This window comes from Crocodylus siamensis, chromosome 2 (genome assembly GCF_052110815.1).
Source record: "Crocodylus siamensis isolate JL-2025a chromosome 2, ASM5211081v1, whole genome shotgun sequence".
In the NCBI taxonomy this organism is placed as follows: domain Eukaryota; kingdom Metazoa; phylum Chordata; order Crocodylia; family Crocodylidae; genus Crocodylus; species Crocodylus siamensis.
Genome location: NC_143396.1, coordinates 26187691 through 26203030, shown reverse-complemented (window position 1 = coordinate 26203030; position 15340 = coordinate 26187691). Strand labels below are relative to the sequence as shown.

General features: G+C 45.8%; 1 protein-coding gene across 1 annotated transcript in view; it reads left to right on the top strand.

Annotated features, from left to right (window-relative positions):
* Positions 1-15340, top strand: part of EVC (EvC ciliary complex subunit 1) — a 117138-nt gene that overhangs the window by 44397 nt on the left and 57401 nt on the right. The window contains exon 11 of the mRNA XM_090034493.1: positions 12176-12274. Within this exon, the coding sequence (XP_089890619.1) occupies positions 12176-12274 (99 nt within the window). The remainder of the gene's footprint in view (positions 1-12175; positions 12275-15340) is intronic.

Here is a 15340-nt window from a genome sequence, read left to right as displayed (position 1 = left end):
GTGGGCCCGAGGACCGAGCCCTGCGGAACCCCACTGCCCACGTCCTTCCAGGTCGAGAAGAACCCATCCACTACCACCCTTTGGGTGCGGCCCTCCAGCCAGTTGGCGACCCATTTGACCGTGTGGGCATCGACACCACAGTCTCCCAGCTTTTTGATGAGGACAGGGTGAGAGACAGTGTCGAAAGCCTTCCGGAAGTCCAGAAAGACTACATCCACAGCAACCCCTGCATCTAATGATTTGGTGACCTGATCGTAAAAGGCCACCAGGTTGGTCTGACAAGACCTGCCACTGATGAACCCATGTTGGTAGAATTTATTATTTGCCTATAAGTCATAGGCAGTCCTGGCATGAACCAGGACTCTAAAAACAAAACTCAGTCTCTGCCTCAAAGTGCTTGTCACCCAAGTAAATAGTTTGTGACCCAGGAGACAACTGAAAGGTATAGACAGGCAAGCACAAAGAAACAAATGAAAAAGATATCACAGGTATGAAAAGGCTCATGAGGTAATCTGTATGTATTGCTGAGAAGCTCTTCCCCTCCCAAGGAGGAGGGGCAATAGGGGAAAAAGGCACAAAACTCCTTGTTTAAATATCTAACATAAAACCAAAAAAGACGACTTTGTCCCCCTGTACCTTTCAGAAGCAGATTTGAATCCGACCAGAAATGTGTAGATAGTCTCGAATGGGAAGAACTTGGCTGAATTCTTGACAAGAGCAAAGGCGAGGATTTCTTACGGCAATATCAGGTATCAGGAGTAAAAGGAAACCTGATGAAAAATGTCTTGCATTCAAGCCATCTGACTATCCCAGATATTGCAGTTGGCCCAATAAAAGATATCACGCTAAGAAATCCTTGCCTATTGCATAATTTCTGAACCATTATGGCTCTAACATCACTCTAACTATGACAAGAGCATTGACTATCCAAATTGCTGCTGCTTCCCAGCCTTTCTATTTTTTCCTCCCTTCAAATATCAGGTACTTATAAGGTAGCAGCATACTCAGTCCCTGACCTTTCTGTAAATGGGCACCAATTAGGATGATGAATTGTGCAATAATCACCTTTTTCCATACAGAAGCTATAAATTTGCTTCACATAGGCCACCAGATACAAGTTGGATGGTAATGATTCATCCGCTGCTTGTCCTGAGTTTGATGCATAACAGTGGCCTAGATGTGGAAGGTTTAAGTCCACGTGTGAACTTCTTTCCAGCCTCACCAGTGCCAAATAGAGCCAAAGAATCACTTCCTTTGATTTTGCAAGTGACACTCCTAATAATACACTTCAGTATCCTGTTGGGTCTTTTGTTTTGTTTTGGGTTGTGTTTTCTTGGGGGGGGGGGAAAATGTTGTAACAAGAGCACACTGTTGGCTCATATTAAGCTTGTGGTCTACTGGAGCCCCTTGGTCCTTCTCTGCAGGGCTTCATCCTAGCCAGTTATTCCCCAGTCTGTGTTTGCAGTTATTCCATCCCAGATGCAGGACTTTCCACTTGTCCTTACTGGACCTCATCTGATTGATCGCAGACCATTTTAACAGCCTACCTAGGTTATTTTGAGTCTTATCCCTACTTTCTAGAATATCTGCAACCACACCCAATTTGGTATTATCTGCAAATTAGCTAAGTATGCATTCAATCCCATCATCCAAATCATTAATGAAGATACTAAATGATACATGACCCAGGAGAGACACCAGGAGAACCTGCTCCCAACTAGATATTCAGTCACTGATGATTCATTGAGTATGATGATCCAATGTGTTATGTACTTTCATCTAGTCTGTATTCCCTTATCTTGTTAATGAAAATGTCAGTGGGGACAGTGTCAAAAGCCTTGCTAAAGTCAAGGTACATCACATTCACTGCTTACTCCCCTCCCCCTATCCACAGAGTCTGTGGCCTTATTGTAGAAGGAAATCAGGTTGGTCCAGCATCACTTGCTTTTTTGACAAATCCATGCTGGCTGTTCCTGAACACTAGTTAGGCTCCGGAGCAGTGAGAGAAGTACAGGTGAAAGCCCACTGTGCCCCCACTCCCTCAAAGTCCCACAGACGCCCCCCAGCAGCTGCGGAGCTCCCCGCCGACCCCCCAGCACAGCCAGAGGCAAGCGGGGCCCGTGGTGGGAGGGGGTTAACCCCTTAGTGAGAGGGAGGAGGTGGCTCAGTGGAGCCCGCCCCGCCCAGGCCCCTACTTCGCCCAGCCCCCCAGGGAGCCATGCGACTGGAGCCTCATGAACACACTGCGCAAACAGGCGCGCTTGTCTGCCGGCACGTGAGTTAGTGCAGAGTTCACACAGGAGGGTGCACAGGAGGGCCCAAGACCCTGCCTGTGAACCCCCCCAGGGTAGACCATCCCAGCTGTAGCCAGCCTACCAGAGGCAAGACATGGATGGGCACACATCATACCCCGAGGGCCCCCTCAGCCTCTGTGGTGCCCCAATCTGGCACCTCAGAGACCGCCACCCAGACAGAGCCCATGGTTCCGGGCTCCACGCAGACGAAGCCCCTGGCTCTTGACTGCGGGGGCTGCCTGTCCCTTTTTCAGGCTGTGGGTCCCAGGAGCATGGCCACCTCCCCTTATGGGGTCTCTGGCGTGCCAGCTGGAAGAGCTCCACGCCACAGTCCAGAAACTGCATGCCATCAAGGACTGCGAGCAAGAGATAGACTCATACTGCCAGGCCCTTTTCCCCTGGGAAACAGAGGGTAGACCACTGTCTCCCTCCAGGACAAAGGAGGACTCCAGGACCTTCCACTCTGTCCAGTCAGGGGCATAAGCCAAGGTGGTCAAGGGCCCTAAGGCCTGCTGCACCAAGGCCCCTACCCCGCCAGAGCTTAGCAACAGGTACACACCTCTTGCTGCTCCAGCAGAGACTGCTGGAGTTGCCAGCTCCCGCAGGCAACACAGGCCCAACTGCAGCTACCACCCCCACTCTCCCAAGGCAAAAGATAAAGTGTTTGTTGTGGGAGATTCCAACCTGAGGGGAACTGAAGGGGTAATCTGCTGCCCCGACCTCTTAGCCCAGGAAGTCTGCCGCTTTTCGGGGACCCGCATCCAGGACATTGTGGAGAGGATCCCCAAGCTCCTCCAGCCCACAGACCACTATCCCATGCTCCTTATTCATGTGGGCACCAATGACATGGCTCAGAGTGCTCCCAGCCAGGTCACAAGGCACTACAGGGATTTGGGAGTGAGGCTAAAGGGTCTGGGGGCACAGGTGTCTTTGATCCTCCCAGTCTCAGGGTATGGGCTGAGGAGGGAGAGGAGGATCCACGTAGTCAACCAAAGACTGTGGCGCTGGTGTCATCGGGAAGGCTTTGGCTTCCATGACCACAGCCCGCTCTTTGTCGAGAGAGGCAGCGAGCTGCTGGGAAGAGATGGCCTCCACCTTTCTCCCCTGGGGAGGAGGCTCTTTTCAGCCAGACTGGCTGACCTGCTCCACCGGGCTTTAAACTAAGCTCGTTGGGGGATGGGGGGACTACTGCCACTGCTGTTCCGCTGAACAACCCTTGCAAAGCCAGTAGGCCAAGGCACTTAAGGGAGCCCACCCTTGCCCCAGCCGTGGTACAATCTGTGGGCAAGGCAAGAGCCCCCAAGGGGACACTTGCCTGCCTGTACACAAATGCCAGGAGCTTGAGGAATAAGCAGGAGGAGCTTGTCCTCCTGCTCAGTGCAAATAATTATGATGTCATTGGGATAACGGAGACCTGGTGGGACTGCACCCATGACTGGACCTCAGGTATAGATGGCTATGCCCTGTACAGGAGGGATCATGTAGATAAAAGGGGCGGCGGTGTAGCTCTCTATGTTAAGGACAGCTACGCATCCCTGCAAGCTGATATAGGAGACCAGGGTGACAGCAACCATGATCTGATCACCTTCACCGTCCACTGTAAAGCTGGCAACTCAGTCAGCAACACAGAAGTCCTTGACTTTAGGAAAGCCGACTTTGACAAGCTCAGGAGGCTTGTCAGTCAGGCCCTAAGGGACCATGACCCCAGGGAGAGGGGAGTTCAAGAAGAGTGGTTGCTCCTCAAGGGAGCGATCCTCAAATGCACAAGCTAAGTCTATTCCATCTCGGAGGAAAAGCAGCAAGAGGGCATAGGAGCCCCCCTGACTCTCCAGGGACCTAGCAGACCTCCTGAGGCTAAAAAGAAAAGCCTACAAAGGATGGAGAACAGGATTCACCTCCAAGGGGGATTATTCTGCACTGGTCCAGTCCTGCAGGGAGCAAACCAGGAAAGCCAAGACTGCAACTGAACTCCAAGTCGCTTCAAGCATAAAGGACAATAAAAAGTCCTTCTACAGATATGTGGGGAGCCGAAGGAAAAGCAAGGGCAACATTGGACCCTTGCTCAACCAGATGGGGCAACCAACAACTGACGCCCGGGAAAAAGCCAACTTATTAAATGGGTACTTTGCATTGGTTTTTCATCAGTCCCATGGGACGCCCATGCCCGGGGAAGGTCTGGGTGGGGGAAATTCCCCGCCCTCCATAAATGCTGACCTCATGAAGGAACATCTTAAGAACCTGGATACCGTCAACTCAGCCAGCCCTGACAATCTGCACCCCAAGGTACTCAAGAAGCTGGCAAGCAGCATAGCCCAGCCCCTGGCACGGATCTGTGAAAACTCCTGGTGCTCTGGTATAGTGCCCGAAGACTGGAAGAAGGCCAATGTGGTGCCTATCTTCAAGAAAGGGAGGAAAGTGGATCCAGCTAACTATAACATCAGCCTGACTTCTATCCTGGGGAAGATCTTAGAAAAGTTTATTAAAGAAGCCATCCTTAATGGATTGGCCGATGCCAACATCCTAAGGCATCAGATAGCCAGCACAGGTTTGCTGTGGGTAGGTCTTGCTTGACCAATCTCATTTCCTTCTACGACCAGGTGACCTATCACCTGGACAGGGAGAAGACATTGATGTCATATATCTTGACTTCAAAAAAGCCTTCGATCTGGTATCCCATGATCACCTCTTGGCCAAACTGCCCAGTTGTGGCCTTGGGTCCACCATGATCTGCTGGCTGGGAAATTGGCTCCATGGTCAGACGCAGAGGGTAGCAATTGATGGAAGTCAATCATCATGGTGTCCTGTGACCACTGGGGTCCCCCAAGGCTCTGTCCTTGGACCCATATTGTTCAACATCTTCATTAATGATGTGGACATTGGAGTCAGGAGCAGACTGGCCAGGTTCGCTGATGACACCAAACTTTGGGGAAAGCATCCACACCAGAAGACAGGGGGGTGATCCAGGCTGACCTGGAGAGGCTCAGCAAATGGTCAGACAAGAACCTGATGGTGTTTAACCCCGAAAAATGCAAGGTTCTCCACCTTGGGAAGAAAAACCTGCAGCATCCTTATAGGCTTGGCAGTGCTACGCTGGCTAGCACTACGGAAGAAAGAGACTTGGGGGTCATCATAGACCACAAGATGAACATGAGCCTGCAATGCAATGCTGCGGCTAGTAAAGCAACCAAAACGCTGGCTTGCATCCATAGATGCTTTTCTAGCAAATCCCAGGACATCATTCTCCCCTTGTACTCGGCCTTGGTGAGGCCACAGCTGGAGTACTGTCTCCAGTTTTGAGCCCCACAATTCAAAAAGGATGTGGAGAAGCTTGAGAGAGTCCAGAGAAGAGCCACACGCATGGTCAGAGGTCAGGGAAACAGACCTTATGACGAGAGGCTGAGAGCCATGGGGCTCTTTAGCCTGGAAAAGCACAGGCTCAGGGGTGATCTGATGGCCACCTATAAGTTTATCAAGGGTGACCACCAGGATCTGAGGGAACGTTTGTTCACCAGAGCACACCAAGGGATGATGAGGTAAAACGGTTACTGCAAGACCATTTCAGGCTGGACATAAGGAAGAATTTCTTTACTGTCCAAGCCCCCAAGGTCTGGAATAGCCTGCCATCGGAGGTGGTTCAAGCACCTCCATTGAACACCTTCAAGAGCAAATTGGATGCTTATCTTGCTGGGATCCTATGACCCCAACTGACTTCCTGCCCTTTGGGCAGGGGGCTGGACTTGATGATCTCCCGAGGTCCCTTCCAGCCCTAATGTCTATGAAATCTATGAAAAAACATCTTGTTCTCCTCTAGATGCTTCACAGTAGATTCCTTGAGGACCTGATCCATTATCTTTCCGGGCTATCTGGTCTGTAGTTCCCTGAATCCTCCTTCCATTTCATAAATAAAGGTGCTATATTTTCCGTTTTCCAGTCACCTGGGACCTCACATGACCACCCTTTGTTCTCAAAGAGGATAGCCAATGACTCCAAAGTTACTTCAGCCAGTTCCTTCAGTACCCTAGGGTGCATCCCAACCATCCCTGCTGATTTAAAATCATCTAGTTTCTCTTAATAATCCCTAAACTGTTATTCTGCTACTGTAACCTGTTTTTATCCATCTTTGCACACAACTGTGCTTGCTATTTGGTAGCTGCCCCTATTTGTGAAGGCTGAAACAAAAGACACATTAAATACTTCAGCCTTTTTTTCCCCATCCTCCGTAACTAGATACCCTTCTGCATTCCAGAAGAGACTTGTAGCTTCTCTGGTCTTCCTCTTTCTTTTATCATACTTATAAAATCCCTTTTTATTGTCTTTTAAGTCTCTTGCCAGGTGCACCTCAAATTGTGCCTTCGTTTTCCTAATTTTCTCACTGCATACCTGTGCAATATTCTTACACTCTTCCTAGTACTGTGACCAAGTTTCCACTTTTTGTAGGATTCTGTTTTGACTTTCAACTTCTTAAATGAGACTGCTGTATAGCCAGACTGGTCTCCTGTTGGACTTCCCATTCGTTCATCACATTGGAACAGCTTGCTTTTCCACCCTTAACATGTAGTCAGCTTTACTGGACTCCTTTTCCCTTCAGACTTGCCTCCTGTGGGATCCTGGCTGGTTAACGTCTGCTTTTCTGAAGTCCATTGTTCTTATTCTGCTGCTCTCCTTTCTTTCTCCTGTAGGGTCTTGAACTCTGATCACTGTCACCCAGGTTACCTTCCACCTTTGCATTCTCAACCAATTCCTCCCTGTTTGTGAGCAGTAAGTCAAAAAGAGCTTACCTCCAGTTGACTTCTTTACCATTTGTATAAAAAATTATCCCCAACATACTCCAGGAATTTGCTGGACTGCTTCTCTACCAGCAGATGTTCTGATAATTCAAGTCCCCCGTGAGAACTAAGTCCTGTAATTTGGAAGTTTGTCAGCTGTCTAAAGAAGGTCTCATCCACCTCTTCCTCCTGGTTTGGTGGCCTGTAGCCACCTGCACACCATGACATTCCCCCCCTGCTGCATTCCCCTCTAACCTTTACTCAGAGGCTTTCAGTTGACCTACCTTCCTATACCTACTGTATCTCAGAACATGTGTACATCACCTTTATATATAGGCAAAACCTCTTACTTTTTTCCCCTACCTATTCTTCCTATAGAAGCTATACTCATCCATGTCTATAGTCCAGTCATACAACCTATCCTACCATGTCTCCATAATCCCAATTACATGACAACTCTGTGCTTGTACTAGGACTTTCAATTCTTCCTGTTTGTTCCACAATATATAGCCAGATACTGTCGTTGTTTACTACTATTATTATTATTATTACTACTACTACTTAGAAACAATTTTTATGATCAAAGGACAACTGAAATATCCATCTGCAAATGCCCTTGAGGTTTCTAGTTTCTAAAAAAACCTCACTGCTTTTGTTAAAGTACAAAATTATAGCTCTTTAAAAAAAAAAAGGCAAAAAAGTCTACAGTCTTGAAGAACGCAGCCCTACTTATACACAGACTAGGCACTGACAATTCAAGTTTCTTCAGAGTCTGAATGGGTATTTTTTACATGGCACAATACCAGCATATAGAATTATGTTATCCTTGCCTGTGAAATTTGCTTTTGATTATAAAACATTTACCTGGCACCATCCCACAACCTTGGCTTGAACAGAATTACTATAAGATTACTAGATCCTTGCCTGGAGAATTTACTTAGTATTATAAGCAGACAAGGTTCTTTGGGTAAATCTGTTATCTTTTATTAGATCAACATAAATAGTTGGGGGGAAAAAATTTAGCAAGCTTTTGAGTTTAAAAACCTTTCATCAGGCTGAGGAAGTCTCTGCAGTTGGTGTGTGCTCTTCCTGGATGGAATGAATAGTGAAGAAGCCAGGGGCCGGGCTGGTCTGCATGTAAGATAGGCAGTCAGTGAAGATGTAATTGGGTGACAGACAGGCAGGGGGGAGGGGCAAGAGGAGGGGGAGAGAAAAGGGGGATGAATGTAGCAGTTAAATAGTGGAGAGGTACCTGGGGAGTCAGATGTCAGACCAGGTTCTAATGTGTCATAAATCCAATGTCTATATTTAGTCCATGGTTTTTTGTATCCAGGAGACTGATGAAGGGGAGTTAATGGTTCATCTGAGAAATGTTTTGTAAGTTTCCTTTGAGGATTAGAACTGAGATACTGGAGAGAGAAATGTTCCCCTCCCCAGACATATCACCCCTCCCTTGAACCCATATGGAAAATCCTCAAACAATTGCAACCCATACTAGAAAGAGACGGTATTCGTAAAGAGATCTTCCCAGAACCACCCATCCTAGCCTTCAAACAAGCACCAAACCTCGCTAACCTCATCACCAGAAGCAAACTTCTTAAGGCCCAAAACACGCCATGACAAGAAATGTAAAGCCTGCCGACATATCTCCACCATCCCCACAATTACCAAACCACACAACAGAGCCATCAGCATTCCTGCATCTTACAGCTGCACCTCCAGAAATGTAATACATCTCATCTAATGCACCAAATTCCCTGATGGACAATACGTAGGAGAGGCCAAACAACAACTTCACACCAGAATGAATGCACACTGGAAATCTGTCAAAGACAGGAATACCCAATTACTGGTGGGGACACATTTCTCACAAGAAGACCTCTCTCTCTCCAATCTCTCAGATCTAATCCTCAAAGGGTACTTACAAAACATTTCTGAGACAAGCCTATGAATTTCACTTCATCAGTCTCCAGGATACAAAAAGTCATGGACTAAATATAGATGTTGGATTTATGACACATTATAACCTGCATGCCATCCAATTCCCCAGGTACCTCTCCACTATGCAACTGCTACATTCATCCTCCTTTTCTACCCCCACTCCTCCAGGCTGTCTGTCCATCACCTACTGACTCAATTTACATGTTTACTGACTGCCTATCTTGCATGCAGACCAGCCCAGCCTCTGGCTTCTTCACTATTTATTCAATCCAGGAAGAGCACACACCAACTACAGAGACTTCCTCAGCCTGATGAAGGGTTTTTAAACCTGAAAGCTTGCTTAAAATTTTTTTTCCAACTATTTAAGTTGGTCTAATAAAAGATATCAGGTTCACCCAAAGAACCTTGTCTGCCTATGTCTTTAGACCAACACAGCTACAACCTACACCCCTTAGTATTATAAAATATTTGCCTGCTAACTTGTTGCAATCATGGCTTTAAAAGACCAGCTGAAAGGAGGAATGAGTATACTTATTAAAATCTATGGCCACTCTACCAAGGTGGCCAACACAGATACTGTCTGTCCATGAAGAGCTAATGCAAGACCCTCACACAAACCACAATACAACTGTTAGCAGGTAACCAGTTTAGTCATTACTATTCTGGATCACCATCAAACCAAGGTCTTTGAACCAAACTACCTCTTGTTAAATTAACTGAATTTCCCATCCATGGAAGCCTAGATGTAGAACCATTGTAATCAGAACATAATCTTCTAATATTACATAAGTAGGATTTTGTGAACTTCAAGAAGGTATTATTAAGGAGAGAGAATAAAGTCCACCTTTCATGCATTCAATAGGAATTTAATTATTTTCTGGTAGTGGGAACAGAGATTTGTATCCTGGCTAGATTTATGCAGTCTTTGAAAGGTAAGTAAATTCTGCGTGGTTTATAACGTGCAATTCTTTCAGATAAGATCTAATAGAAACAAGTTTTGTCTTCTCTGGGTGCATCTACATGTGTGCTTCAATGCACAGTAGCATATTTTACAGCACATTAGAGCATTACATTAAAAGCCATGCTGATACTCTAAAGTTAGGCTACTGTATATTAAGCATTACTAAAAAAAAAAAAAAGTGTACGCAGTTGCTACTGCACATTAGAGCAGTCTAATGTGCATTTATTTAGTACCTAACAGTAGAGGTACTAAATTTAATGAGCAGTGGCAAAAGGGCATTCATGAACATGTAGACACACCCTCTGTGGATAGTAAAGATACCAGGTTGCTGCAGTTTTGAGCCAGCCTATTTGCTTACCTCGTTCCTTTGACCTAGTTTTCTCTTTAAACAATAGAGTACTGAATGACAGCAAGATAATATATCTGTACTGCTAGGAAGCCCCAATCACAAACAGGACCTCTGCCTGCCCCTGCTCCAGATGTGGATATATTGTTTAGTAGTCTCTGAAACAGCTGAAGTCTGGAACCAGTTCAGTTTCAGTGAAAATGATGTCCCATTAGATCTGTGATCTTCTAAACTGAAGAGGATACTATAAGTAACTCTTATTGTGTCATTATGGCCTGTTAAGTTTTCCGATAATAGGGTAAACGTGTATATATTCATGGCTACTAGACTGATTAATCACTTAAGTGTAGGCCTGGCCAGGCATTTAATCAATTAATGGCATAATAAAAAAGGAACAAGCCACAAAGTTATTACACAAAATATGTACAATTATATATTTTGTATTATAACTGTGCAGCTCATTCTTATCATACCTTTAATTGAACGTGTGGCTGGCATCCAGCCTCTGGAGCACACAGGAGCCTTTCAAGACTCCTGCATGCTCCAGAGGCTGGGAGTCCTGTCAGATGATCAGGGCTCCCAGCTAAGGAAGCACGCCATGCCTACCCCAGGTAGGAACCCCATCAGCTGATTGGTCAGCATGGTGCAGTCCCCCAGCTGGAACTGTGGCCAGCTGAAAGGGCTTCCAGCTGCAGGAGTTCATCGTGTGCTCAGCCGGCTGGGAGCCAAGCTTGGTTCAGTGGGAACTTATGCAGGATCCCCCAGTTGTGTCTCCAGCCAAGCACGTGGTGTGGCAGGAGGCATAGTTGTTGGGATCTGCATCAGATCCCATCACACCTTTACTTTAACATTGCATCCGTCAGCAGCCCTAGAAATAGGAAGCTGGTTTTTGCTATTCATACAAGGAGAATCTCTTCAAAAAATAATCAAGGTTTTTTAAAAAAAATAAAATAAAACGCTCAGTAATGGCATCCTATGCAGCAACCTTCAGGCATTCTACATTTTAGAAATTTGTATTCCTTTACTCCTACCCTGCCTGGCACCTGGCGCTGCCTGTGCCACATGGTGCAGGCCTAGTCCAGCACTGCATGATACCGTGTGCCTTCATGCAGCTTCCATGCCCGCAGGACGTGGCCTGGTGTGACAGGCAGTCCCCACGAGTGGCGTGGGGCTCCAGGTGACAGCCTGAGCGGCCCAGAGATGCTCAAAGGCACATAGTGCCAGACTGAACTGTGCCAGGCCCACATGATGTGGCACAGGCAGTGCTGGGTGCCAGGTGGCCAGGGCCAAGCTGCACTGCCCTGTGCTGTGCAGAGGGCTGTGCCAGGAAGCCCTGAGCACCCAAGTAGCCACTGCTGCTACCAGTGAGATGTGTGCCATGCAGGGGCGCTGGGGCTCTGTGGGGGGCATATGGTCCCTGTGTGGGGTGGGCAGCTGCCCCCCTCCGCCCCCTCTCTTGGAAGCTTACCTGGAACAGAGCTCAGGTCCAGGTTACATCACGGCAAGGGCAAGCACAAGCACAGAGACTGTCTGGTCAGCTACCAAAGCATCTCTATGGCCCTGGACTGTGCCTTCCTCCAGTTTGTAAAATCAAGTTGGAAGTTAGGAGATGCCCAAATTAAGATGTCCAAGCAAAATGAACAATGCCCCTCTAAGTATATTTTAATAACAAGTATCACGTCAAATCACATCAGTGCCCTTGACTTCTCCTGTCACTCATGTAAGGTAAGGCAACATGCATGTTTTTTTCAGTTAGTTTTTACAGTTTTAGTGGCTTTTGTGTAGTCAAAAAGCATCCTTGATCCTCTAATGCCTTTTCATGTCAACTGGGGTTTTGGCTTTATCTTATCTTGTATACTTCCCTTAGGCTTACCATGAATTGCTAGAGAAGCAGAGACAGACACAGTGGAATCTAGAAGAAGTGGACAACCGTGAAAGCACTGAGGCTGTTGTAGATCTCCATAAGGTGACACTTATGTTTTCTTCCACTTACTAGAAGTCTGAATCCTCTGATCCAGCTATACATCATGAGTGGGTATCTAACAAGTTTCTTAAGATATGGTGTTAAGACCATTTTAAAAGGGGAGAGATTATAGTACCAAAGTGTGAGAAAATTAGTCTTTCACCTTAGGAGATGTGGGGTTCAAGTCCTGGAGGTCAGAAGCAAAAAGCAATCTTGTTCTCCACTTGTTGGGTCATAGACATAGGATTCCAAATGCAACAGAAATAACTTAATGATTCATCTGCTAAACATTTATATAATGGTAAAAAGGGAAAACTTTCCTTATTTAGACCTGCAAAATGTTCCTCCCTAAAGTGACTACACATCTTTATGAATCTACTACAAAGAATTTACCTTCACAGTTTCCAAAGTAGAAAATCTAATATTAACTACATACCAACCTATAGTTTTTACACACTCTGAATTTCATTTTCACAGTCTATCAAATAAGAACTGCTCATGCCATGGCGGACCATCTTGCCACACCATCCTGGCACTTTAACAAACTTTGCTAACATTCTAATAGCTTGCAGTTATTGAGTAGGTGGGGTAGGCAAGATGGTCACTGCCAGCACAGGAATCCCTGTAGTTTTCCTGGCAGCCTAGACAGCAGGTAGGCAGTGATGCCGCATACAGGCAATAAAAGGAGGAAGACATCATGGACACCTATACGCAAGCAGCAAGGCTGCTCCGATGCACTGTAATTAAAATACATCCCTGGCACCCAGCGCTGCCTGTGCCACATCATGTGGGCCTGGCACAGTTCAGTCTGGCGCTATGTGCCTTTGAGCATCTCTGGGCTGCTCAGGCTGTCACCTGGAGCCCCACACCACTCACGGGGACTGCCTGTCACACCAGGCCAGGTCCTGCGGGCATGGAAACTGCATGAAGGCACACGGTATCATGCAGTGCTGGACTAGGCCTGCGCCATGTGGCACAGGCAGCGCCAGGTGCCAGGCAGGGTAGGAGTAAAGGAATACAAATTTCTAAAATGTAGAATGCCTGAAGGTTTCTGCATAGGATGCCATTACTGAGCGTTTTATTTATTTTTTTTTTAAAAACCTTGATTATTTTTTGAAGAGATTCTCCTTGTATGAATAGCAAAAACCAGCTTCCTATTTCTAGGGCTGCTGACGGATGTAATGTTAAAGTAAAGGTGTGATGGGATCTGATGCAGATCCCAACAACCATGCCTCCTGCCACACCACGTGCTTGGCTGGAGACACAACTGGGGGATCCTGCATAAGTTCCCACTGAACCAAGCTGGAGATTGGTAATTATCGTGCTCGAGACTCCAGTGTCTCATGTATCAGCATCTCTGCACTTAAAAATGATGGCGGGGGCACTGTTAACTAAAAACTGATTGAGCACCACCATTTTTAAGCTTGGGGAGGCTGATATACAAAATGCTCTGGGCACTTTAATTAGAGCAGCTTCGAGAGCTGCTCTAATTAAAGTGTCTCCCCCTACCCTCCCTGCCCCAGAGCATGTGTATAAATGCCTCATATGCCTCAGCCCTCTTTCCCAGAGAAAACTATGCCATACTAGGATGATCCTCCTCAGAAGAGAACTGCAAGGAAATAGTCAGGCTTCGCAGTTAACTCACAGAGTTATAAGTGTTAGAGAGAGCTTATTCTACTAAATTGACTGTGTTGGTTCAGGGATATAAAATCATACCCTTACTAGAAGTATGTTTTGTAGTTCTTAGTCATGCCAAACTGGAAATTGTTGCAATTGGTAAAAAGTTTTGTGCTTTGTCACTTCTTTCCTTATTAAATGTTTTCTGTGTGCGTAATAGATGTTATCACTACCTGAAGGCTGAAAATTGTAGCTAATTGTAGCAGAAGCAGTGACCTTTATTTGAGCTGAAAGTGATTATTTCTAGCTTGACAGGCTATTTGTCATGATTAATCATGACCATCTTGGTGTGTTGTGACTGTTTGTAATCCATATCAGATCAGCATTTGGATGTGGGTGTCTAAATAAATGCTAGTTACCTGACTGCATTTATTCTGCTTTATTGGAACCCTTATTGCCATGTGCATTTTCCTCCAACAAGGTTTGATAAAGTTTTGATGGGGGAATGGGGACAGAAAAAAAGGCCTGGCTGGTGTCACTGTACTTAAGGCATGATTGTGGATTAATGGCTTTTTTTTTTTTTTTAGTGTTTGAGGAACCTGCTATTGATTTAGAAAAGGGTAAATTGGTTTGGAAAGTTAAAATTTAACAGGAAGCAAATGTATATGATACTACTATGCATTATAGGTGATCTCTGGACAGACATTTTCAACTTTTTTCCCCCATTTTGTTCGAAGTCTGTAGAAGCCAAACATTTGTCTCCTGCACAATCCCACTTTATTTGCAGAAGTTGTATTGGTTTCTGTTATTGGAAACTGCATCATGGACATTAAGACCCAGTTAAAATCCTATTTCCTCTAGCCTTGTTTTTGACCAAGCTCTGTTCCATTAAGTGTTTGAGTGAATTGAACTTTTCTAAAATTACTGGGCTGACAGAAACACTGTATGTGAGATCCCAAAGAGCTTTGCTAGAACATTCGGTCCTAACCTTTTACATATTGCACATGCCATTTCAATTCTGGGCTCTTCTAAGTAAAGACTAACCAGTCTTACAAAACTGCCACAACTGATTTGGTGATATCCAATAAGAATTTAGATTCAAGAAACTAAACATGCTTTTACAATAGCAGCTTTTCAAGGTGCATTGGCTGGGTACAAAAAAAATAAAACTTATTTGTACTCTCCAGAAAGCTTGTGCGCACTCACACATACCAATGGGCCTGATCTAATGCAAGTCAGTATAACCCTATTTAAGTAAAATAGCAGCCGAGGAAGGGAAGAGTAGCTATTACAAGATGTATGTGTTGCCAGGGGCATAAAAAGGCAGAATTGCTACCGAAGGAAGGAATTAGTCTCAGAAAATTACATTCCCTTTGCAGTTTCCTCAGTGTCTGCTTAAATCACATGGTTCAGAGTGCTTTACCTTTCAATTTTAGTGTGCATGCCAAGGTC